General features: G+C 42.7%; 2 protein-coding genes and 1 long non-coding RNA gene across 4 annotated transcripts in view; 2 read left to right on the forward strand and 1 right to left on the reverse strand.

Annotated features, from left to right (window-relative positions):
- Positions 1-6911, forward strand: part of klhdc3l (kelch domain containing 3-like) — a 15900-nt gene extending 8989 nt beyond the window's left edge. For both annotated transcript variants that reach the window (XM_013271444.3, XM_005452022.4), the window contains exons 5-8: positions 806-852; positions 1325-1445; positions 1984-2167; positions 5457-6911. In XM_013271444.3, the coding sequence (XP_013126898.1) occupies positions 806-852; positions 1325-1445; positions 1984-2167; positions 5457-6081 (977 nt within the window). In that variant the 3' untranslated portion in view covers positions 6082-6911. The remainder of the gene's footprint in view (positions 1-805; positions 853-1324; positions 1446-1983; positions 2168-5456) is intronic.
- On the reverse strand, positions 6192-12246 carry LOC112844151 (uncharacterized). Its single transcript, XR_003216790.1, has 2 exons — positions 12120-12246; positions 6192-10401 (listed from the first exon to the last, which is right to left on the reverse strand). It is a non-coding gene; the product is annotated as an uncharacterized LOC112844151 (long non-coding RNA).
- Positions 11289-21565, forward strand: inhbb (inhibin subunit beta B). The gene is made up of 2 exons (XM_003445332.5): positions 11289-12413; positions 18957-21565. Exons 1-2 carry the CDS (start codon positions 12026-12028, stop codon positions 19781-19783), a joined length of 1215 nt encoding a protein of 404 aa, XP_003445380.1. The 5' UTR covers positions 11289-12025; the 3' UTR covers positions 19784-21565.
- The last annotated feature ends 4203 nt before the right edge of the window (positions 21566-25768 follow it).

The raw sequence follows: 25768 nt of genomic DNA on the forward strand, positions 1-25768 counted from the left end.
AGCAGGAAGTGTTTTGCAGTTCACGCCAGAGACTATACACCTCACAGGTTTTGTATAATTTTTATCACTCAGCTGTGAAAGGCTGATGGGGTATTGACACAAGCTTGTGAATGTGATAACCCGAAAATGAAGCGATGTGACATTGTCAAATTCTTACAATATATGAAAAATCTCAAGACTAGTTTGAATTTCAGTGACCTGGACCTAAAGATCAAGGTCAGAAGCAAAGTTTTCTGAAAGTCTTCTGACTGTTATAACTCAACAAGTAAGTCACCTAGCATCAAGATCAAATTTCTACCATAGATGTAGTTACCAAAACATCTCGGACAAGTTCGAATCTCAATTAGTTTGAAGGTCAAGGTCAGGGGTCAACTTCTCTTAAAATCACCTATACTAGGAAGCAGACGGGTAGCACAGGTAGCTGGTGGTATTTTAAAATATGTTATTTATTAAAAATATGTTGTCTGGTTACATTTAAGCATTAAAAACGACAGGGTTAGGTTTAAAAAAGGTCTTGGTTTAGGTTCAAATATAACATTTACCACATCTTTTAAAGCCTCTCTACTTTGGCCAACTGGACAGTTTGTGTCCCTGTAACAATAGATTTCATAAGACTGGGCTGCACAACAGTGTGTGTCAGTGTACTTCAGAATCATCGCAGAAGTGCCTCTCCTTTTTGTATGTTCGCCTTTACTTACTTTTACTTTTTTGTCTTGGAGTAAGGCTGACAGATGTTGTAAAGATCCATATATTTTGTGGTACGTAACTCTTTTAGTTTAATTTTCCTGTGTCATTTGTGTTTCAGCAAAGCAGAAGTGGGTGCAGTGGCAGGGAAAGAGGAGCTTGCTTCAGGTACCGAGTGCTTTTCATATCTAAATGATAACATTTTCTCTCTCTATAAAAAAACAATCAGATAATTAGATCTCATTATCAGCTTATAACAGAAACAATTAACCGCACAGTCCTCGTGTGCTGCCGTTTGTTTTGTGTCACGCAGTCACAACACTTGGAAGCACATCAGTGAACACTGCGCACAGTTCCAGCCCTCCTTTGCTTGTTTTAGCTTTTATCAGCAGAACAGAAGTCACACACTACCCACATATTTGTGAGAACTTTAAAGGTCAAATAAATGGCTTTGCAGTGTTTCCCCACAGAATGGATATAGCAAAGTAGGAAGAGAAAGGATAGGTTAGGTTGAAGAAGCCCAAATTTAATGCATTCAATGAAGGTCATAGAAGAAGATCTATGTAGAAATACCGGCCTGCTTGTTAGTAGCTTACCATCTGTTCTAAATGTATTTTTCTCTCTTTCTTTCTGTGTGCAGACCCAAATGCCGACCAACAGGAAGGGCCACAGTGCCGTGGTGCTCGGCTCTGCCATGCTCATGTACGGAGGATTCATTGACATGAAAGGCACCTCGCAGGATTTCTGGAGTTTGGACTTTAGTGAGTTTAAAACTGACAAAGAGAAGAATTCAGTCAGCTCCTTCCATATGAAACTAACCAAATCTTAAAATTCCCACCTCACACCCTCAAAATCAGCTGACCTTTTATGTACAATGGCTTTATGGTATTTGCCGGAGTTACTATCTAAATATTAATTGTAGCTTTTGCTCAGCATGATTTTTCTATAAGCAACTTTGAGCATTAATATAATGGGATAGATCATAATTTCAGTAAACTGCATCAGTTTAGTCCCACGTGATGCCAAGCTCATCTTCTAGCTGTGTTTCCATCTCAGTCAATATTTTTTTTTAAACTATTCATATTTACCAGTGTAAATGTAGTTTATAGCTGTGAGATGGAGAAACAAACTGACAATTAAACTGAGCTGAAGCATTTCTAGGAGTGAAATCTCACCCATGTTCAGTTAGAGGGCAGCATGTGAACATCATCAGTATTGTGGCAAATGCAAACACAATGTGAGCTGCAGAATGAGCATTAATTATAGATACTTGTTTGTGTGTGTGTGTGTTAATGGCAGATACCATGTCTTGGTCCCTGCTGAGTGGCTCTCAGCAGGACTCATTAGGCCCAGGCCCCAGACACAGTCACTCAGCTGTAGCCTATCAGGGCTGCGTGTACCTGTTCGGAGGCTTAAAAGGTTTACGGGAGCAGAGAGACTTCTGGAAGTGGAATTCCAGCAACCAGTCGTGGAGTTCACTCAAGTAAGTGCAGAGTTTGTCTGTCTTTTTGGAAACTGGGTGCAGTGAAAAAGATCAGTTGCAACATTAAAACCACTGACAGGTAGTGATGGGCAAATTGAGATATATGAAGTCGTTGTGCCAGCACTCATCAAGGTTTCAAAACAATCTCACAGCCGTCTCCACAGCGACACCTGCTGGCTGCTTTTGTGTCACTACTTGAAAAGGCTATTCTGTGAAACAACACAGACGAGTATTGCATATTTCTAGACAAATCTACATGTTATACCAGACTATCAATAATTGTGATAAATCTTTTTTTGCCATGATATAAAGGTGTGACTATGTAACACATCACACCTGGCTGTGAATATGCTACTGGATCATGTGCCCCATGAGTGAATTCATCTCTGTGGGTTTCACTAACTTGGCTGTCAAAAAGTTCCCACAGTCTATTTTTTTAAATTCTGTGCTGTGGTTGTTGTTGTTGCTGCTGCTGACTCTTAAGCTTTCTGGGAGTTTTTAGTGTCATTAGATTTGCTCTACACTCTGACAATAAAACCTAGAAGCAGCAGGTAAGCCACCTGTTGAAACTATAGTGAAATGCACCAGTTAGCAATGGACCCAGACCCAGAGTCATTCTAAATTACCTCACAGCTCTTACAGATGGTCAGCCTCTAAAAAACGCAACTCTGCTCATTAGCTTTTTCACTTTAGGTCCAGTTTATAGCTGTAGTTTCTTAATCGCTCCAGCAGTTTAGCACATTGCTTTTCATTTTTTGTTTAAGTACTTTTTGCTTTTTACTTTTCTTTATTCACATTTTTTTACCTGTGTTTTAATTTGTGAAACTATATTTTAGTTGTAATTTGTTTTTTTTTCTTAGTTTTGCTTTTAAAGAACTTTGTGTTTCAATATCAAGAAACTAATTTGCTTCAGATAATTGAAATTATTTATTCCAGATAGAGTAGTGTAATGCAGAGTAATGAGCTGTGGTGTTCATGGCACATTAGAAAAGGTGAGAAATGAGTCAAACCTTGTAAAACAAATGCAGCTTTTAACATAAAGAATAAAGCAAAGAGCTGGAGGAACATAAAGGGAAGGTCAAGACTCGCGAGAAAACTTGACCAGCAGTCTGTCGCAGCTCCCCATCTGAATATTCCCACGTAACATTGAAGGCAGGAGAACCTGATCCCGCTGATGAGACGGAGAATCCTTCAGCACCTGCTGAAAAGACTGGGATCACTTTTCAGCCGCTGCTGTCTCATGCTGACAGGCTGACATGTGAGGTGGAAACACTGATTGTAGTGTGTCTGTTGCAAAAAAACAAGGAAAGAAAGAGTCCTGAGGAACTGTCTCTTTAATAGTTGAGTAATACATAAATTTATGTATTTATGTATATAAAGAGCTTCAGATCACTGAGATTCACTACTGGAGAGTTTCTGTTTTTTTTTCGTTCTGGGTGACTGAATATGTTACATGTAAAGACTTGTGGATAACAGATCATCAGAGTGGACTGATTCATCTGGCGTTACGAACATGAACAGCAATTTATCAGGACTAATGATCAGCCGGTCAGCAGCACAGTCAGGACTAATGTCACTTGTTTTTGCCCCCTGAGGCACCGGTATCTTACAGCAAATGGAACAAAAACAGACAGACAGTATGACCCTAATAACACGATGTTACTGGAAGGTTTTGTGATTCCTAATGGTGATAACCTGACTTTGTGGTTTGTAGACTGTTACAGTTATAGTAAAGTTTGAGAAAAATATGAGAGTTTAAGATGCAGATGTAATTGTTTGTTTCTCCCCTCCCCTCCAAACTTTCTCTGGTTGGTTTGGAGACGTTTTATAGCAGGGTTCCTGGGGGAATGTGCCAAGTGTGGTTTAAAAGAGGGGGGACATTTGGGAGCTGTTTAACAATGTGTTGATCTGACATCAGGTTCATTCTCTTAACATTAATAGTTTTCCACTCTTAACTTATTACGTTTGAGAGGAGCTGCTCTCTATAAGCAGGAGTCTGAGAGTGCCTCGTCCTGAGAGTCGGTGTGTCAGACGGTGTTTGTGAGCAGTCACTGGCTGAACGATGGAGAGTCCTTTCCTGAGTTTACTTTTTTTTGGTTTTCATTTTTAATTTGAAGACTTTCCGTAGTTAGCTAGCTTCATTCTTAGCTTTTCCTCTTAGCTTTTTTCCAAACACACCAGAGGGATGTACCATGAAGCAAGTTCAGTATTATGCTGTTAGCTGTTAGCTAGTTCAACAAAACCTAAACATCAGGTGATCAGAGATATTTAATGGTTTAAAGTCAGCTCTCTCTGTTAGCTGTTTTTGCTTCAGCCTCTTCAGCCTTCACAAAATGAACTGACTGAGTGCTGCCAACTTAATTCAAAGACATTATCAGAGGTGCACGTCACAGAAATCACTGCGCATTAGAGCTCTGAAACTTCAAACTTGTAAAATTTCAAGGTTGTGCTCAGGATTGGGACTGCCCCGCAGCCTGATGAAGGAGACTTGGAAATCAAGTTTGCATCCAGATCAAAGGGAAATTTTACTGTCTGCATATTCTTGGTGACAAACATCCCACAAATAGACTCACAGACTCAAAGTGTGAAAAGAGCTTTGGCAAAAGGAAAGGAAAAAGGGGACAGGAAGCTTGTAGTGTCTGCTGTGACACACAGATGTATCCGCAGTCAGTTTTTTGGTGTCCTCCAAACACACAAGAGTCAGTATTAAACTCAACACCTCACTCATCTGTTTTTTAAAGATGTTTTTCCAAAGGTCAGGTCAGGTCCCATTTGCCTCTGCCCTCTTTGTGTGTCCTCAGTTCCTGTCTTAGCATCTGAGTCTTAGCCCCTCCCTACCAGAGAGAGCAGAGGAGGCAATGAAGAGACACACGGAGAGGAATCAAGGCACTTGGTGTTAAAAAAAAGAGATGTCTGTCCTTCAGGGCCTCTTTTAAATACGGTGTGTGACACATCTGTGTCAGAAATAGATTTATGATCCCAGGTTTAACAGTGCAAATGACGTGGTTTATATCCAGGGGCAATTTTAATAAAGTAACATGGCACAACACGCCATATAGAAATATCATCACAGATGCTGTGCAAGGCAGAGAGTACGATCACCCATTGATCAGCAGATGATCAATTACAGCTCCTGGTGCTCCCAGCCAGTCTCCCATTCAGGCACAACCGTGGTCCAAACAGCACTTCCTATCTGACCGGTCTGTTTAGATCTGATGTCTTTAGCATTGACAGGCATCATTTGGCGTGCTCCTTCCTGCTAACACCATCTGTGGTTGTTTTTTCTCAGGTACGGCCCTCCTAAACTCATGGGACACTCAGCTGTCACCTATAAAGATTCAATGCTCCTTTTCGGTGGAGGCGAGACCCAGGACTCTCCAAAGAACTGCCTGTGGAGATACAGCTTCATCACTCAGACCTGGGTGCAGCTCGCCACACTCCCAGGCTCCAACCCCCCAGACAAGATCCACCACTGCTGCACTGGTCTGGGTCCCAGCTACAAAACCAGTAGCACCAGCAAGAGCTTCTGCTCGGACTCAGGACTCGAGCCCAGGTTACTGGGAGGGAAATTCAAGCCGTTTAAGAACAAATGCTTCCCAGTACCACTCACCTACCCGGAGTCAGATATAGAGCTGGAGACTTTCACTCCAGACAGAGAAGCCAACAGAAGTTCTTCAGAACTGGAGACCAGCAGAGAGGCCTTAATAGAGATAGATGGTCAGCGTATTGGAAGCTGCCTGACATTTGAGAACAAAGCGTTCATGAAACAATGGAGCTGCTCAGAGGAGGAGGTGCTGGAGGGCAAGGATGGAGACATCACTCAGCATCTGCCCGACCTGCTGCTGGTGCTCGGCGGAAAACCTTGTACCAGGACCAGCCCCATCTCCATGTGGCAGGTGACGCTGATTGACTGAATAAACGATTCTGTTCTCTGCGTGAGAAGCATGTTTTAATAGGTGGTACTAGCTTTCTGTGAAAAAGAAAATAACTTGAAATATTTTTATACTTTTGTACAGTTTCAGTGTTTTGAATTTAACATTTTTTGCAACATTCAAGTAAATTGTGGGAAAATGGCATTACAGAAAGCTGTGGTGTTCTGTTTACAGTGAATGTGAAAAAACACAGTATCTGTTCTGTGTATCTGTTCATAGTGTCTGTAAGAACAGGGAAGGTATTGGAATCAGATCTTTAGTGAGCATCAGCCCAGAATTTCACAGTCGGTGCCTCCATATGTGTATGTCTGTGTTCATGTACACAAAGGAACAAAATCTGAGAAAAACAGCGATTCAGCGATCTGATATTTGACTCAGAAAGCTGAATCGGGCTGAGCTCTGTGTTCTGTGTTTTATAAACTAGGCGTCAGCAGTGTGGAGAGGTTAGATGCTGCTTCACTGACAGGTTTTCTTTGATGTTTGCAAACGTTTTTTACTCCCCAGCAACTGAGCCAGCTCCACTAAAAGGCTTGGTTTAACACTTTTTTTACACTTGGTTTTACACTTGCAGTAACATGCTGTAGAGCACATCATTAATATGATTTGCCTTCTCCGGTGTCTGTCTGCTCCACCCTGTGTTTGAGGAGGTGCATCACAGAGACTGAGAAAGGAGAAACTAACGTGACTGTAAATAACTGGAGGAAAGACTCCCACACTGAGCTGTGAGGAGGACAAACAAAGCAGGTCATCATTTTATTTATTTTGGTCCTGTAGTTGTTTATTCCTGTATTAATAAAGACAGATTCAGTGCATTTTTATTCTTAGTTGTACTCCCATTGTACACTTCATTAGGTACACCATGCTACCACCAGGGTGGACCTACTTTAGTTAATTGTTCATGGCGCAGATTCACCCAAGTTTCTGCAAACATTCCTCAGAGAGATTTTGTTCCACATTGACATGACAGCATCACACAGTGGCTGTACATTGAACTCATTGTCATCTTGATGATACCAGATACCAGATATGTGACACAGCATGTTATCCTGCTGGAAGCAGCCATCAGAAGATGGGTACATTGCGGTCATACAGATAGGCAACAGCTATACTCAGGTATCTAATGAACTGAAAAAAGAGCAAAACAGAAATAAATGAAAAATAAGTATTATTTCATTAACATTAAAATAAGTATTTGCAGTGTCAGAAGGCTTTGGAGTGTGTGTACTTACCATTGGTACTTACTGAGGCAGGGACATCTAAAGAGTGAGTCAGCTCTTTGTGTTGTGATGGATTATTTTATTCTTCTGACCTCCTTAAATCTGTCTATGATCAATACCACACATCACATGAGACAGAACAGCTAATCTAAAACTGAACATTATCAAACAATAAAAAATCAACTGTAATGAGCAAACCTGCTGAGCTGAATCGAAACCGTATGAGCAAGAAATACTCATTTAAAATACACAAACTCCCTTCAGGTGGTGCCAACAAAGGTGAACGTGTGTCTGAGTGAGTTAAGAATATTTCTACTTGAGTAAAAAATATGTTTGAAATCGTGTTGCATTTGCTCGTCAGCTGAGCTTCTCCCACAGCTCCTTTTAAAATGACCAAAATGATTTATGTTCTCATATTTTTACAGGAATATAGCTTCATGACAGAAATTCTAACCTGTTCTACGATAAGGACATTTATTTAAACAATTCCCATCTGTTACTTCTCACAAAACAACTTCTTTGTTTTAATAAAAGTACAAAAAGTAAACTGAACGTATGTTTGACTGATTTACAGTATGCTTATATTATTTTAACATGACGACTGTGCAATACTTTGATCAACAACATATTGCACTGGAGACCTCACAGTCAGGCTGTTTGTTACCTCCATGCTTTACTTTCAAACTAAATCTGAACATCTGGGCTGCAGATGTGGAAGATCGGCAAGATTTTTCGCAGAAACAGAAAATATATAGATCCCTCAAATATCTGAAGAGTGTCAAAGTCATAACAAATTCTCTAAAAGGATTAATTTTTTTTCAATTAAAAAGTATTGCAAAAGTACATAGAAATATCACCTAAAGGTCACCTAAAGGTCAGTGAGGAATATTAGTGAGTTGTAAAATAATAGTGCGCTGAGTGCGTCCTTATGCCAGGACACAACCTTAACAAAAACAAAAGGAAATTGTCATAAAACTTTGAAACACTGAACCTGCCCGCTGATCGGCTCCTCTTACTGACCACACAGCTGTGACCGTTTGGAAATGTTTTCACGTGCTCAGAAATTTGAACACAGTCCAGCCTGACAATCTTCCAAATCTGAAGCGCAATCAACGAATGCTTTCACCTAACAGTAATGTCAGCTACACTACACAAGAGGGCGTCACAGCTCCACAGACTCCATCAATGAGCTCCAGGAGATGAACTGTTTACCTATGTCTGTTTTCACTTCTGACTAAAAATCCCTTTAAACTCACAGATGGGTTTGATTTCATCAAGTTATGTCTGTTTTTAAAAAGAACTTTGTCGTTTACATCAGATTTTCATGACCGGCTCAATCCCCTTTAAACAGCTATGAATTCATGAAGTTTTTATTACATTAGATGCAAATATTGTCACCGAGGGGCTCCTGTACCTTCATTGTAGCTGATGGAGTTTGTACGATGCTGCTGTTGTGTCCTGTATGCTGTCTGTGCTTTATTTTTTGAGTAATGTGTAACACTTTAATGTAACTGCCTCAGAGTTACTGGATGTCTAAAAAGATCTCTATATGACCATTGGCGCTTTATTGCACTGAACTTTTATGACTTTCTAAATTTAAACATGTTTCATGGCTGACCCTCTTTTTCCCCAGAAATCCTGTTAGAAATGCCAAGGCTTCAAATGTTTTTATTAATCCACTTCTGTAAATTGTCCCTGTAAAGTGCAACAAATCCTCATGTTTGGGGTTTGCTAAAACCCACTCTTTAAAAATGAAAAGTTACATATTTTTGAAAAATATCTGTGGACTTCAGGCTGAGTTTACCAAAAAAAGGGGAAGTCAGAATGTAAACCTCAGAAACTTTGGATTTCCACTTGATTTTACCGAGAAGTTCAGTGAATTTGAACACTGGGTCTGCCTAGAATCTCAGCATTAATAAAATGCTAAATAGAGTTCATGTTGACCTTTATTGATCCAACTTTTATTTTCTCTCTGATTAGGTAAGTACATCTGTTCTGGGATTACTCTGGCTTTGTGTGGGTACACCTGTAGGAGAGTAACTTAATCAGCTATTATGCTGCAGGCCAGGCTCCTCTAATCCATCGCCGCTGCTGCTGCTCTTCATTTCTTTTGACCTATTGACCTACATTGCTGCTCCACACATGACACACAGACGCTTCTGAAAACTACAACAGGCACTCTTACTGGGACTTAGAGGCTGCACAGTCTAATCTGACTGCTGTGCAACATACTGGCCCTCATTTAGAGCAGCAGGTGCCTTTTCCTTTGGGGATTGTAGAGCTAAAGACCCGATGAAAGGAATCCTACACTGATGTTTTCTTCTTATGTAGTTAAATTTGAGAGGTTATTATAGATTACCAAAAGAGTGAAGTATAAAATATCAAGTGTTGTAAGTATTATGACATCCCTTTACAACTGGATTATTACATTTAATCATTGCATTAAAAAAAAACTATTGATGCTTTATTGTGTTACAGATTACATTTTTTAAAATCCAGTTTACATATTTTTTTTATGCATTCAGAATTAAAAGCTAAAATTTCAGATGTGATATTCAGACTCTTAGTTTTTTCAAAGCCTGTTTGCCAGCAGTTACATTTTGGACATCTTGGTTGAGTGTGTACAGACTCTTGGATTTGGGAAGTTTCTCCCACTCTTCCTAGAAGATCATCTCAAGCTTGGTTGGGCTGGATGGGGAGTCTCCTGTCCCTGGTGCTGGAGAAATCGCTGTTGAACATCTAACCTTCAAACTGTGGATATGCTTGGCTGAAATCACCCTAGCAACCATATCTACTAGTTGAGGAATGCCTCCACAGCATGATGCTGCCTCCACCATGCATCACTGCAACGGTGGGCGTATCAAGTAAAGAGCAGGGCCTGGTGTTTTTCCTGGAGTTCTGCCAGTGGGTATAGTTTTTCTTGCATCAGACATGGCAATATGTTTCCTTGTGTGTTGCTCATGGACTGTACAGCCGCTGTGATGTCACTCATTGGTTTCAGTCTCTATGCTCCGAAGTATCCGCCATGTTTTGTTGGAGTAGAATTCCACATATTTTGAGGCCGAGGCTCCAGAAAGATCACAGACTGTATGGAAACATCACACAGATTAGTGTGATGCTCAGTAACATGCAATTGAAATTCTAGAGAATCACTCATTTAAACTGAAGTATAAACTTTTAGGATGGTAGGTATTCTGGATGATGGCCCAGAGGACACCCTAGTTTGCTATTGAGGCTGCAGATGACTAGATGACTAGAACTATTCTACATACATGCATTGACAGCTGTAGGCCCAAACAGGCATTTCGGTAATACTTAAACTCACTTGACTTTCATTGGTCACTGGTACACCGGCAGCAGGCATGTCATACTTACTGAGTCCACTTTTCTCCTGGAAATACTCAAAGGAAGGCCAGAGGAGAAGATAACTCAACTATGGATTTTATCACAGAACTCTCCAGAGAGCTCCTTGTCCTGTATTTACTGGGAATTGTGGGATAGTCCTAAATTTAGGAGTGTCTCTTTCTGTTTGTGTATAGCAGCAGTGTGTAATGAGGTCTTTCTGTCGGTAGAGGGCGCTGTTTGTCTGCTAATTTGTGTGGTTACCAGGCCTGCGATCTCCTCATTTAAGTTCCTGATTTTATTTATGGTTCCATCCACCTCTTTTTAAAGGTTGCAGTGAAATATATATTCAATCTTTAATGAATCTGATTAAAATTATTATTTTTTTCTATAGCTCACAAACACAACTGAATTAATTAAAGATACTGAAAATGGTTCTGTATGGGCTATAATCTGTGTGAAGTTCGGATCCTGTGTGAAAACACAAGTTTGATGCTTTAAATCTAAAAGGTTTAAAAATCTTCAAAAAGTAATAATTAAAATGACTAATTTCGGGGGTCTGACAGTGTGCGCTACCTCCGCTAAAGGGGCCGTTATAAAACTTCCTACATTCGGATATCAGGTGATCACCCACACTGAAGGCTATGCGTCAAATATTGCCAAGACCTGAGGGAGAAAAAAAATTATGCAACCGCTCCGGGGCCTCCGTGTTACCATAATAAAAACCATGTCCCACAGTCGTGTATCTTTAGACGTAGTAATAATCCCTTGCGCGCTGTTGGTGGAAATCCCCACGTGGTGTACGAATTCCTGTATAAAAACTTTGGGTGTGCGGAGCCCCTGTTGTCGTGATTGCAAAGAGAGGAAAGGGTCTCACTGAGCATTATCTTGCAGGACGCACGGGAGCTTGCCACCCTAACCCGCGCACGGCGCACATACAAAAAGACTCGGGACTCACGGAGCGCTCGCGTTCTGCTGGAAGCTGCGGGACAGGAGTCTCTGCAGGCTGCTTGAATGGAGAGGAGCCGCCTGTACGGGGTTTTATTCACACTTGTGCTCTTTTGTTTTGGCAGATTACGCGTCTGAACGCAGCGTGGTTTGACAGAAGCGCATCAACAATCAGAACTGTCGTGCGCGCCTCTCGATTACAGAGATGAACTTTTATTTTGTTGCTGGATAACGAGCTGAAGGCACAATGACTGGAATCGTTTAGTCTCCTGGAATACAAACACATGCTCAGTGGATTTATTCACTGGATGATTTCTCCCGGAACTTTAGTCAATGAAAAGTCGCTTAAATCTCGGTGTGCATTTTTAAAAGATTCACCATTTCTTTCGTAGCGTTTGGACTGTAGAATAAACTTTAAAATGAGCTTTTATAGTGTGGCACTGTCTTGTTTAGTTGCGTGCGTGCTGTGCGTGCGCTGCAGCTCGGTGACCGGGACAGAGACTCAAAGCTCACCCCAGGAGTCGTGCGCGTCCTGCGGCTTCAGGGCGCCGGATCAGTCGGAGCTCATGAACATCGATTTCCTGGAGGCGGTAAAGAGGCACATACTGAACCGGCTACAGATGAGAGAGAGACCCAACATCACCCATCCCATCCCGAAGGCTGCGATGGTGACGGCACTGAGGAGACTGCACGCCGGCAAAGTACGAGAGGACGGCCGGGTGGAGATCCCCAGCTTCGACGGGCAGGCTGCCTTCAACAACGAGGTTCAGGCGGAGACATCTGAGATCATCAGCTTCGCAGAATCAGGTACTAATCAATAATTCACTGCACATGTCTAAATCGACCCTTGCCTGAACTCTTTCACCCTTTGAGTCTGTGTAACAGGCAGCATGGCACCAGGTGAGTTAATAACTGACAATTCTTAGCAGGTGAATTTATATATATATATATTTTTATTTTTAAGCGGCAGAGGCAGCCACAACAAACAGCCATAAACCAGCCATAAACACGGAATCTGGTGCAGCCGTCATTTTTTCATCATCTTATTACGTCACACTGGCTGCTGATTTAAATCCTCCTGTTCTGGAAATCCAAAAGAAATGAAACCAAAGACAGAGTCCTTAAATTACCCCCCTGTGTTGTCTAGGGGATAAAAAAAGCACCTCTGAATCCAGTTTCATCTCAAAGCTGAGCTCACACTCAATACTCCAATGTATAAAGCCCTCTTTTAAATACGGACAAAGTCCCTCAATTGGCCATTTATCCCTTCCTCTAAGAATGTGTATCTAACTAATTCTCAGAAGTCTAAAGAGAAACACACACACACCCTCCTGTGCGCGCACACACCCTGACACACAGCCTCAAACACACACACACACACACACACACACACACACACACACACAACAAAATCATCGACAGAATCTAATAATTGTCACTTGGTGCTGTGAGTACCACGTCTCCAGCACAAACTGTTAGTTTAAGAGAAAGGAAACATAAAATTAAACTCACAAAAATAAGATGCTTTATACACACACACACACACACACACACACACACACAGGTTTCCCATTGGCTCTGCAGCTACAATTAGCCTGAATGGACTGTGAGCTCTTGCCTTCCAATGGGAATGATCTGAGCGCCCTCATGACAAGGCAACAAAGGCCAGGCAATTATTATAAGAGCTCTGTGTGTTCACATCATGTCAACATGGAGAAGAAAAACAGCAGCGAAAACAAAAGAAATTGCTCAGAATAATGTATGAGACATCTGAGTCCGTGCTGGGTTGGATGAGGTGATGGGACTGTTGGTGCTGGTAGTCTGTCTGTGTGTGTGCCCATATTGCAGCGTTGCAAAGCTTTAAAGGTTCGCTGGGCTCCTTTGCTGCTGCTTCTTCTTCTACTTCTGTGTTTTTCCTCGCTCTATTCTTCCTCACACCTTTGAGCCTTTGTGTTGCATTGTACCATGGAGCTGGCTCGGGTCCCTGCTCCCTAGACCCCGTCTGCCTCCCGGCCAGCTGGCTCGAGCCCCCCCAGATCGGATGCTGCCAGCCGGGGCACGGCTCAGAGGCGAGGTCTCCAGAATGCTCTGAAGCCAGGGGAGTTTGTCCCCCCCCAAAGATGAGGAAGCCTGAATTGTTGTTTTAGAACAAGGCGAGATGGGGGGTGAAGTTGGCATCTGTTTAGCCAACAGAGAGCCAGTAAATGGATGCTGATAGGTGTTTGTGTGCTTTGTTTTTCCGTGGGGTCAGCTTGTGTTAGCGCAGGGTTAACCGTGGTGCCTTATCTCCGGTAGCACAGAGATACAGAGTCTGCCAAGTGGCCCCGGGCAGGTGAGGGAGGGGATGCCAATCTCTCTTCTCCCCTGACATGCTCCCGTGGGCCCTCACTGAGGGATTCGGTGTCCCGTATCCACAGGAGCGAAGCGGGGAACACGGGCAGAGAAGAAGGGAGGGTGAGAGAGAAAGCGCTGGATGGAGAAGTTCAGATGGGCGCTTCTCGATTGCTCGCTGCTGCTGCTTGGACCCAGTGAACTTGTGACAAGTGGTCCAAAACTCAGAATTAAGACTTCATTATGGGAGGTCATTAAGTAGTTCCTCCACAGGATCAGGTTGGCAGGTTTACTGCAGGACACTGCTCTTTCATGAGGAGCTGTCAGTCATGGCACTCCTGGACCTGCTCCAGCCATTTTCCACATTCACTCAGCGGGGTGTGTTTCAGTCAGTGGGATCGGCTGCTACTGTATAGCTCCTATAAATGATTTATGCACAGTGATTAAAAATTCCTCTGTGGTAAAGCTTTAACAGCAGCAGGTCCAGCACATTTGTGGCTTTAACCTCTGGTCAAGAGTCCAGAGTCTCACATCCACGCCTCCTCGGTCTGTGTGGAATTCCTTGAGAGCTGAGGCCTGAGGGGTGGCGGCCATATGTCACGTTAGAGCCACGCCGTGTGGTCTTGTCGACAGCATCTTTGAGTAATGAGCTCTGAAGCTTTCTATCTACCTGCCTACTTGCCTGCCTCCATCCACAGCCTCTTCCCTGGCTCGGCAGCGCAGGTGGAGACACGCTGAAACAGCCCACCCAGGTGTCCTGCCTGCTGATAATCACTAACAACGTTTTTCCACTGTGGGGTCAGGCGAGGCGTGTCCAGGCCAGCTCCAAGCTGCTTGTAACACAGCATGAAAAGAACAGTTCATTCCTCCTAAAGAACCTCAGCTGAAATAAGTCATGCGGTGTTCAGATGTATGCTCTTACAGCACGAGGATCTATATGGTCCATGACGCTGAAGGAGTGATTGTTAGTGCTCCACTCAGAGAATCATATATATGCCACCTGTCTACAGGTGGAAGCTACGTTAGATGCTGTGGTTTCAGGCTTATTTCAGCACTTGAAAAACCTTTCATATCAAGCAGAAGTCCATTCATGCCTTTGTAGCGGCAGATTAAACCTGCCAGTTGTCGTGACATTGCAGATTTTCCTGTGGATTTTAACCTTTTACCATCCACAAGGTCACAGGGCAACTACTTAGGGTTAGGGGTTGTTGGCATTTAAGCTACTTCAGAAACTAGAAGACCTGACCTTTCAGATCAGCTCTCTCAAAATACTTTTTTTTTTTTTCAGATTTTCTGTGACTTTTTTTTCCATCTTACTATGCAAATAAGTGAAACTTCCATCTAAATGAGTGCATGTAACCATAACCCAGGTAGCTGTTAAAAGCAGGGCTGGGTATGGAAAAAAAGTCATATCAAGATAATTTTTTTTCATATCAGTTGAAATCGATCTATATCTTGATATACAACAAATCACTATTTATGTGAATCCTAAAGGTTTCTGTTCACTCCAAAGTGTAGCTATGAGGCTATTATATAAAATATAATAGATATTAATACATATTAATTAATAGATATTAAATGTTTATGATCAGGGAACCGGATAACAAGGAGCCGCTGCTTAAATCCAACATTTTCCACTCTGCTTGCTGCCGTAATGTCTTGCAGTGTAATGCATTCGTGATGTCACTGTGTCACGCTCTTTGGCTTTTGCTGTAAAAGCATGTTATATAGAGAAAGAGTCCTGGTTTGTATAAAGTCTTGGATTGTGTGTGCATTGTGAAGGTAAAAGGTCAGCTGTGCACTGATGCCCCTGCTTCAGATTGTATAAACGATTCATGGTGTTGCCTGCTTTTGTGGGAACAGTTTGTGGCGCATGCTGCTCTGCTTCATGGTCAGATTTGAAATGGCCAACATATCTTCACACACCACCGATAATCCTCGGACGTTCTAGTGTCTGTGTCGGTGATGCTGTTTTTGTTAACGTTTGTCATTTTCTCTTTCATGTCACTCACACTCCTGTCATACTGCTGTGTACGGCTAGAGTAGCTCAAAGATTAGCTGCTTTTTATCAATTTTATTTTAACCATATCTCAGATTTTGATCAAGGAAACGTTATTATCATTATTAATCATTATTTTTATCATTTTCTTACCCAGCCCTAGTTAAGAAGTTAAAAAAAAATAGGACTGTTGTGCTCAGAAAATCGGTTTATTTATGATTTTATGCATCAGTTTTATTACATAGTGTTTCTTCATTTGAAGCAGAACGTCACCATTTAATGAATTAAATGCGACCTAACTGACAGAAAACCATTAATAATTTAGTACTTAACCATGGTTATCTCAGTTGTGAAGATTCACTTTCCTTATTGGCGAATCTTGGGAAAATGTCTTAGATTGTGATTTGATCATATCACTCTGGGAGATTTGATAAACCAATTAAAGGCGGATTCATGAGTAATGAAATTAAAGCTTAGTCACAGCCTTACTGCAGATCCTGAGCAGCTACAGTATAAAAGCAGCTCAGTGATATCCAGCGTGTAAAAATTCCTCAAACTGTTTTGGCAAAAGATTTCAAATGTGACCTCTGAATACTCCTAAACCTAAACCCCTCTGTGCATACTTTTCCCAATTTGTCCCTAGCCCCGTTTACATCCTAACCTTTAATCCCGTCTCTTTCCCTGTCCCATTGTTTAGTTGTTGTTTAATCATACTACCATATGGTTTGTACATGTAATTAAGTTATTTATTCAATAAAAAAAACTGTAACAATACTTGTATAACAAACACAATTTTTATTTTCAAATGTTCTCTGAAGTTTTGTCAGTTAAGGGATAAAAAAAAAATAACGATTGTAACTCAAACACACAAAAAAACTATTTACGTTTTCCCCAGAAGAGTCTCTCTAAGGTCTCATTATTCCTCTGTAAAACATAGGGTTAGGGTTATCACCAATGATGACTTGGTTAACCATCATCAGTGATGACCCCAACCCTAACCCTAATTCTGACCCCGGCAATCAAATTATTTATTTATTTATTTTCTTTGCAACTGGTTCAAATATAATTCCACACACTGAAGAATAGTCATGCTTTTTTTTTTCCAATTTTTTTTTTTAAAAAAAGCACATTTTTACCTTTCTCCAACATGTGGGGTTTGGGTTACCACCTATATTGCACTTGCACTTCGGAAGGTTAATACATTAGACACAAGTCAAATGAACCAAAAGAATGCTGTCTGACAGGAAAATAAGAATACAGTGTTAGGGTTATGTTAGTGGGTTAGGGTTTACCATAGGTATTATGTTGGTGGGTTATGGTTTAGGTTTGCTTCCCAATATTAGCAATGACTTGATCTCGAAGGGTTAACTACACCTGAATTTCATCTCTTTGGGGAATAGGTTGGCCTGGAATCAAAATGGGACATGATCATACAGACGTCTGAGCTCTGTCAGCTTTATTTTGCAGCCTGTCACTGTGCAATGCCCGTCTCTCTCTGAGCTCAGAGCTGTCAAGGCACGTACGGTGATGACTGAGGCGAGGTTAGTTACTTGTAGCCCTGAGGGGTCTTTGCAGGAGCTGCTCTTCAGCTGATTCCTTCACGGTGCTGGCTTTGCATCGATTTGAGCATGTACTCGTTGTGCACCGTCATATTTTAGCCACAGGCTGATGTGTGGAGAGTTGCTTACCGTGGGGGTGGGTGGGTTTGTGTGAGCTACCAGCTGACGTACTAGAGAGTGGAGAGCTGGTCTGAACAGGCCCCTGTGTGAAGGTAAAGCTGCACTTTAATGGAGGAAAAGGCACCGGGTGCTTTAAAGAGGAGGCCCGTCTTTGGTGGCCACCTGTTGACACTGACACACACTAATCAGTCGGCAAACAAAGTAATTTAGCTGCTTTCAAAGCTCTGCATGAGCACATTGTGGCAAATCTCCTGAAACAGAAACCTTTCTAGTTACCTCAGGGTAATTTGGAAGACAACATTGGGCTTAAAAAAAAAAAAAAGTTGTGCCAGAGAGAGCCCAGCGCCACCTTTAGACACCCAGGATCTCTTCATTGTGCTGCTGTAGAAAGTGGCCAGTGTCATGTAAATGGCTTTTATTTTTGCCTCATCATGCTTTTTGCTGGAACGCCACGCGTTTCAATGGCGGGCTGCAGCGCGGCGCTCTCCCACTGCCTCACACGGGGCTTTGTGCTGTCACTCTCAGGGTGCTCCCGCTGGAAGGAGGTGCAAAGGGGTAGCATAGGGTGGGAGGCGGGGCTCGGGTTGGGCATGAACAGCGAACTCAGTGAACCCCCCGCAGGCCTTGGCCATGTCCGCCACCCTCCCAACTTTTCCACTTCTATCCTTCCTCCTTCCCTTCATCTTCCTCCTCCCTTTTCCTTCTCTCACTCTCTTTTCTTTTTGGCCCTGTCACTTACAAAAATGGACCTAAAGCCAACTGGGCCTGATCCCAGAACTGGCCTGTTACCGCTGGCCTATCAGGAGCTACCACAGAGGTCACCTGATGCAGTCATTGAGAGTTAACAGAGAAAACAAGGGGAAAACAGATCTGTGGAAACAAAGCTGTGCCCTTCTCAGGGGCTTTCTCTGTTTGTGTGTTTGTGTGAGCGTAGAAAACAGTGTATAGGTCGGTAACCTTTCTCCTTGAGCCACAGAACTGCGCTCGGTTTAAGCACAACAAAGACCTCCCAGCCTCATGTCATGGTTTTCAACAACCCATGCTCAGTTGTCGAGAAGATGATTAAGCTGTCACATGTCCGCCTATCTCTCTTGGATCAGATGTGATATCACGTTACTGAAATACAGTCATGTGATAACTGCTGAAGCATTTTCATAAGCACTGAGCAAACTGAAAACAATATAATGCTGCTGAAAGGTCCTCAGCTTTGGATCCTATGATTTGAGTCAGACATTTATTTTTGTTTTTCCACACTAAACTGACTAAAAGAGACTGTCATCTACCTTCTTAAAAATTCTACCTCTGTGTAATAAATTCTTCTGTTTATTCTCTTGCTAACAGATGAACAAACACCCTCCAAATCCAACCTGTACTTCCTCATCTCCAACGAGGGAAACCAGAACCTGTACGTGTCCCAGGCCAACATGTGGCTGTATTTCCGTATGCTTCCAGGAGGTCCTCAGAAGGGCATCAGGAGGAAAGTGACGGTCAAGATCCACTACCAGGAGGCCACAGCTGCCAGCGGCACGGAAGGAAGCCCAGGAGGTGGAGGCGGCGGAGGGGGAACAGGTCACTGGGCTCTGGTGGAGAAGCGGGTGGATCTGAAGCGCAGCGGCTGGCATACGTTCCCGCTATCTGAGGCGGTGCGGGCAGTGTTTGGGAAGGGCAGCCGGAGACAGGACCTGGAGATCCATTGTGAGGACTGTGAGACAGCTGGAGTGGCTCCTGTTCTGGTGGATCCCGGCGACCCATCCCACCGGCCCTTCCTGGTGGTGCGTGCACGACAGCTGGATGGAAAGCACCGCATTAGAAAGCGCGGGCTTGACTGTGATGGCACCAGCGGGGGCTTGTGTTGTCGGCAACAGTTCTACATAGACTTCCGGCTTATTGGCTGGAACGACTGGATCATTGCACCAGCTGGTTATTACGGTAACTACTGTGAGGGCAGCTGTCCGGCCTACATGGCAGGCGTGCCGGGCTCAGCTTCATCCTTCCACACTGCGGTAGTTAATCAGTACCGCATGCGGGGGATGAGCCCGGGCTCAGTAAACTCCTGCTGTATCCCCACCAAGCTCAGTACTATGTCCTTGCTCTACTTTGACGATGAATACAACATCATCAAGAGGGACGTGCCCAATATGATCGTGGACGAGTGTGGATGCGCCTGAGTCCACACTGGCCCGTCATTATCTGGACTGTCAGGAAGGCCTTTTGTACAAACAGGATGTTATTGTACGGTACACATATATATCTATACCTACTGTATGTGCAAGCAACACACACTGGTACCATCTAGCAAAAGCAAGTATCACTGTTGTGTCCATGTGTGTTTGCACGTGTCAGCGCAGGCGTGTGTATTTATCAGACTGAGCGACACGCTTGCTGCCCGCATTCTGCCCATTCATTGGTCAGCGGCGGCACGAGAAGGGAACGCTTATCACCAAATGATACTTTTCTCTAGTTTGCCATTTCTAGTTAAAAAATAATGGTCTGTCATCTCCTTGTAAATGAAGATTTAAAAAACAAACAAACAAGCGCTTAAGGAAAGTGACATGATTGGCTTCACTGCCCACACGCCCCCTGCCCTGCTCTTCCAACCCTCTGAAATACTCTGAGCACATAACAGACTTGTGTTTTTACAAAGCACTGACAGTTCATCAGCTTATACAATTCAGAACACCAGCACTTCCCTGCCATGCAGACAGACTCAGTCTGGCTGTCCTCTCTGGTGGAGTTAAACTGGCAGCGCTTAATGCCTTGCAGGATTACAGCCTTCACAGCAGCGCAGCGGCAGAACAAAGTCCTCCACTGAGTCCCCACCGCCACCTCTGCAGCCGCCACTGTTGGCGTTATTGTGGCCGTCACTCTTGTGTTGACAGAGAGAGAACTGCTTTCTCCTTCCCCCTGAGGCTCAGCAGAAGCCAGTCTGCAGACTTGGAGACTCTAGTTTTGGCCCAGTGGGTCACCACAGTGCAATGCAGCACTTGCAGAAACTGAAATGCACACCCTGAATAGCACTTGTATAAATAAATGCCTTCCAAGGGGTACTGAGTGTCCTGTCCTATCGCTGAATAAGTGCCACATGAGCTATGCAATGTATAGTAACCTATACCCATACTCAACATGCTCTATTAGACTGAATCCTCTCTCCCGCTCTTTCTCTTCTTCTTCTTCTTCTTTCTCTCTTCAGTCCTCAACTCTTTATCAATACTTGAAATGTAATCTTTCGCTTCCTTTCCAAAGCGAATGATTGTTGTGACGTTTGCACTGAAAAGTTGCGGATTTAGCGAAACAAAAACTGCCATTGAAAAGTTATTTTTATAGAAGTAAATTTGAATTTTGTTTCAGATGTATTTTAACTAATTAATGGAACCAAAGAGGCCACGATTTTAGCTGTAGTGCTCGGATGGCAAGGCCACCGAGTCACTGTGTACAATACCGTTTGTGATCATTTGTAAAAGGCCTACCACCGTATCAGGGTACGACTTTTAATTCTCCTGTCTTAGCTCTATTTTCATTCTCTGTTTTGTACAATAAGCAACATTTCATTTTTCATCTTTAATTCTATTTTTTGTTCCAGTTTTCTATTTAATAAGAAAAGCTATTTTTAGTTCCTGTCTAAGAAACATTTAGTCCAGTAAATGTCATCTGTACAGTTTATGTAAAATAAAATGTTTTCTTAAATATTTTGTAACTTTAACTTCCTTTCTGCATCATGTTTTTAGTGTGACTGTTTTTGCCTAATGACAACACTCATAATATATTTTATTATTATTATTATTATTATTATTATTATTATTATTATTATTATTATTATTATTATTACTATTGTTGCTGTTGTTTTTGCTGTTGCTGTTATTGCTGTTAAATCTGCTAAGGAGCATTGGGACCAGTCATAAGATAAAATTCAAAAATAAAGTCAAAATGTCAAGAAACAAAGTTGAAATGATGAGAATAGAGTCAAAATAGTAATTTTGATTTGATGGACCAGATGGGTTTTTTTCCCCTCCACATTCCAACTTTATTCTGAAAATTCAAAGCAATAAAAGAAAAACTCCTGTAGAAAAAATTCTTCACCTAAAAGTTTTGTGTGTGTGTGGCCCCCTAACAGGCTTCACTGTTGGTGGTAACGGGTGGCCGTAGCCCCCCTCTGGCTCCACCCCTGGGTGAAAGTGTTGGGTTTGTACTTGAATCTTTTCTGTGCTTTAGGCTGATATCCACCTAAACAAAAGGGTGAGGCTGAAGTTGCAAGAAAAACATGAGCACATTTCAATCTTTGTCTCCACTGGTTAAAACATAAAACATTTCTCTGCTGTCGCCTGCCAGGATCAAGTGTCTCTCATAAGCTGGAGCTGTAGAACAGTAATTACAAGCATGATTAACAGCTTCAGTGGCATCCACAGCGAGTGCCAGTGCACAAACCTTCAAATACCTGCCCGATTCCTCATTGGCTGCAGAGTCTGTTGCCGTGCTTGTTTGTCATCTGTCTGCACGGCGTGTTTTTTTAGTTTAGGATACTTGTGCACATGCTCATACAGGCTGTTACATCAGACCTCTTTCCCTCTGCATCACAATGTTTCTGTTTCTCAGTGTAGGTCTGCAGTTGCTATAATGTGTCAACACTTTATGCAACAGCACAAGGCTTGCCCGCCTGAATGTCTGTCTGTCTGTGCCAACACCTACCAACGGCAAGATTTCAAGTAATGTTTCTGCAGAGCCTCCATCACAACACATCACATGTCCCTGTTAAAACATCAGCCAGATAATTGCTCTAAATGTGTCTATTAGGACCTGCCAGGAAGCGCAATGAGATTTGTTTACCTGCAGGGCAAATAGCACGTTAGGGAGGGATCAGTGTAAATAACTTTTTTACCTGGAACACCGCGTAGGAGTGACAATAACCTCGATGAGCAAGAGAACGTTTCTCTATAAAGACAAATTATGAAAACAAATCAGTGTTATGGTCTATGACTGACAGGTGAAGAAGAGAAATGATCTGTCACAGAGGTTTTTTTTGTTTAATACTTCTTGGAGGAACCTGACAGCGTGTGCAGAGAGCAGGGAGGTGCATAGCTGTCTTGTCATGCTTTCCAGTGCATGCCAAAATCTCCACAGCTGGAATGTTAACGACGCCGAGCTGAAGCTGCAGGCCATTAAAGAAGAGCTGCATTCTGGGCCACACACTCGCTCGCTTAAAATCACATTACAGGTGCGTATTTTGTAGGCTTTTGGCATCGATTATCATTGGAGCTGTACGCACTTTCCCAAAGGCACCTTTAAACAAACATGCACATACACAAGTGCAGCCTCTCCAACCCCGAGCTATCAGCTTAAACAAATATTGTCCTCCTTGCCCTCCCACATCTAAAACCGTCACAGGTTGAGGTCATGACAGCTGCCAAGTTGACAGGGTCAGCTGGTTTATCGCCGCAATAGCAGCGCTCATTCTTCCAAATCAGCCCTGGCCGCATTCACTAATGAATTTATGACTATTCATCGCCCGGGGCCAGGCATTCCTCTGCTTGTGTTTGTCTCCGTGGTCTGGAAGAATGCACTACATGTGTTGATGGGGATGTACTGATCGCCCACGTACCCTCTACAAATGGATTGTTGGATGGTAAGTAAGGTTTTATACCCACCATCTCAACCCTCCACCAAATAGGTGGAGGGTTAGGATGGCTTTAATCTCCATTAGAGGTGATAAAATCCTGACCTTTTTTTCCACCCTCAAGATATTGTCTAGAGGGACTTTTATTCTAAGGATGTATGCCATTGAATCTAAGACAGGAGGCTCATTCTGCCTCTGTTTACCTCACCCTACAACCCAAAGTGACATTTTGACCTCTGGAGCAACATGGACTGTGCTCCTTGGGAGCTCCTTCTCACAGGAGGATTACGGCAGCCGTGGAAAGGCTTTGCAACTTGAAAGCATATTTGTGATCACTAATGAGCCCAAAAACGTCATTAATCCAGATATTCCAGCCTCAGTTTCTTTTTCTTTTCTACTTTTTGTCACTCTGTTGGGTTAATCAAAATTATGTAATCAGTTTACTGTGCCAAAGGTGATACTGGGAACGACCAGTATGGAAGTGCTGGTTAGGATTTAAGTTGACTGACAGGAGCACCAACTCTGACTTTTGGTTTTACAAATGGAAAACAGCATTAACACTGCTTCTAAGTGTTGTTACCAGATCAGTGATTATATTTTCTCTCTGACTTTCTCTCTTCTGGCTGCTGCTGAGCAGGAGGTGAAGAGGTCAACGCGGCACAGGGCGTGTATTTTTGTGAGTCCACAATGTCATAATGTCAGGGTTGTTTCTTAGCAGATCACTAGAACAACTGAAGCCTTGTCACCAACTCTCCGCCTGCCCCCCAAACTGTCTCGCTGTCAGCCCCTAAACCTTCTCACCTTCTCACCCCACCTTCCACCATCCCGACCTCCTGACTCCCAGAGTACTGAAGGCAAACTCAGGGGCAACAAAGCCCTCATTTGTTGTTGTCTGTGTTGCCCACCTTTATGATAGAATGGATGGCTATGTGAGACTAAAGGGTACAGTCTTAGATTCTGCTACGTTTCCTTTCAGCATAAATTTGTAATAATCTGCAACACAACCTGAAAGACAACCCCACGAGTAATTTGCAAAAGCAGATTAATATGACCATAGATTGTAGGAAAAGCTAGAAGCAGAGAGCGTGGTCTTTGTGTTTTGGAGCCAGAAATGTATTTCGATGAGAGCATGAAGTACTGCACACAGACACAGTAACATCCAAATAAAATCCTAAAATTTCCCCCACCAAAACTGGACCTCAGACTTCTCTGCAGTTCAGCTAGTATAACTGACCACACAGCAACCATATTCTTGGTGAGATAATTTACAAAAAATGCTCCAAAGGGCTCCAGCAACACAAACACAGTCCAGAGGTCCAGTTTAGGCACTCCGACTAGCTGAGGTGAAGCCTAGCAGACAGCTAACAGCTACAGGTGCCTGCTTGCCATCTACCTGTCAGTCAAAGAGGCCACACCTCTAATTTTCCAAATGTTAAGCCTTGAAGGTACAACAAGTCATTTTTTAACAAAAAAAAGAAAAAGAAAAGCATGCTCTCAAATATACATTTATTAGTATGCAGTTATGTCTTCCACCAAACTGATCCATGAATCCATTAAAAATACACAGGATATGATCAGAGGAGGTGTCCCCTTCAGCAAAGAAGCAAAAACAAGAGGAAAATGATAATATGACTGGCATCTGGATAAAAATCTAAGTTGTTCTCCTAAGTTAGGTCTCTAATACGCAAAAACATGCATAAACATGCTTATTCATTCCCAAGGTTGTCACAAGTACTTACTGTCAGCAGATTAAACAGGTGACACTCATATTTTAAGACAGCTGATAACAAGCCAGCCAAACAGCCACAACAGCTGGTTATAAGCTAATATTATGGGAGCTAATGTTAGGCCTAGTAGTCCTAAAAATCACACTTTCCCTCTGATAACCAGTTCAATTATTCTCTCACATTGTTGACAGTTTATTCAAGTGTCCAAGTTCAACAATGTTAGAGCCATATCAAAGGAAGATTTCCCTACACCGGCTAACAGCAGCTAACAGCAGCCAAAATCATTGTCACTGGGCAGAAGTAAGCATAACTGACTCATCAACTCATATTGGACTCCTTTCACAAAGTTTTAGTCTCTTCCAGAGGAAATAGATTTAGACACCAGTTAGACTAACAGCCTACACTCACTTCAGAGCAATGGTGCCCAGAGCTGATTGTCCTACAGCAGCCTCTCAGCTAGGATTATGCACTTCAATTAGCAGGAGTAAGAAAACAGAATTCAGTTGACAACCTGCAATCTACTGACATCTAACATTAAACGGATCAGTTTTAGTAAGAATGACAGAGATAAAGGGGATGACAAAGAGGAAGAGACTGGGACGGATGGAAAAAACTTTGGACACTTGTGTTTGTTTCGACTTGATGGCATATCTGTGACCTTTAGTGATCCGCTTAGGGCTGCTGCCTCTCCCCATTTCAGTCCACCAACTTAAAAAGTTTGGGAGTGGAGAGTCAATAGCAATGCAACCAGTCAGTCCATGTCAACCAGGGACCAATAGAGCTTGTGTTCAGCATAAAAACAAAAAACAAACAAGCAA

The sequence above is a fragment of the Oreochromis niloticus genome, linkage group LG16 (assembly GCF_001858045.2).
Source record: "Oreochromis niloticus isolate F11D_XX linkage group LG16, O_niloticus_UMD_NMBU, whole genome shotgun sequence".
Classification (NCBI taxonomy): domain Eukaryota; kingdom Metazoa; phylum Chordata; class Actinopteri; order Cichliformes; family Cichlidae; genus Oreochromis; species Oreochromis niloticus.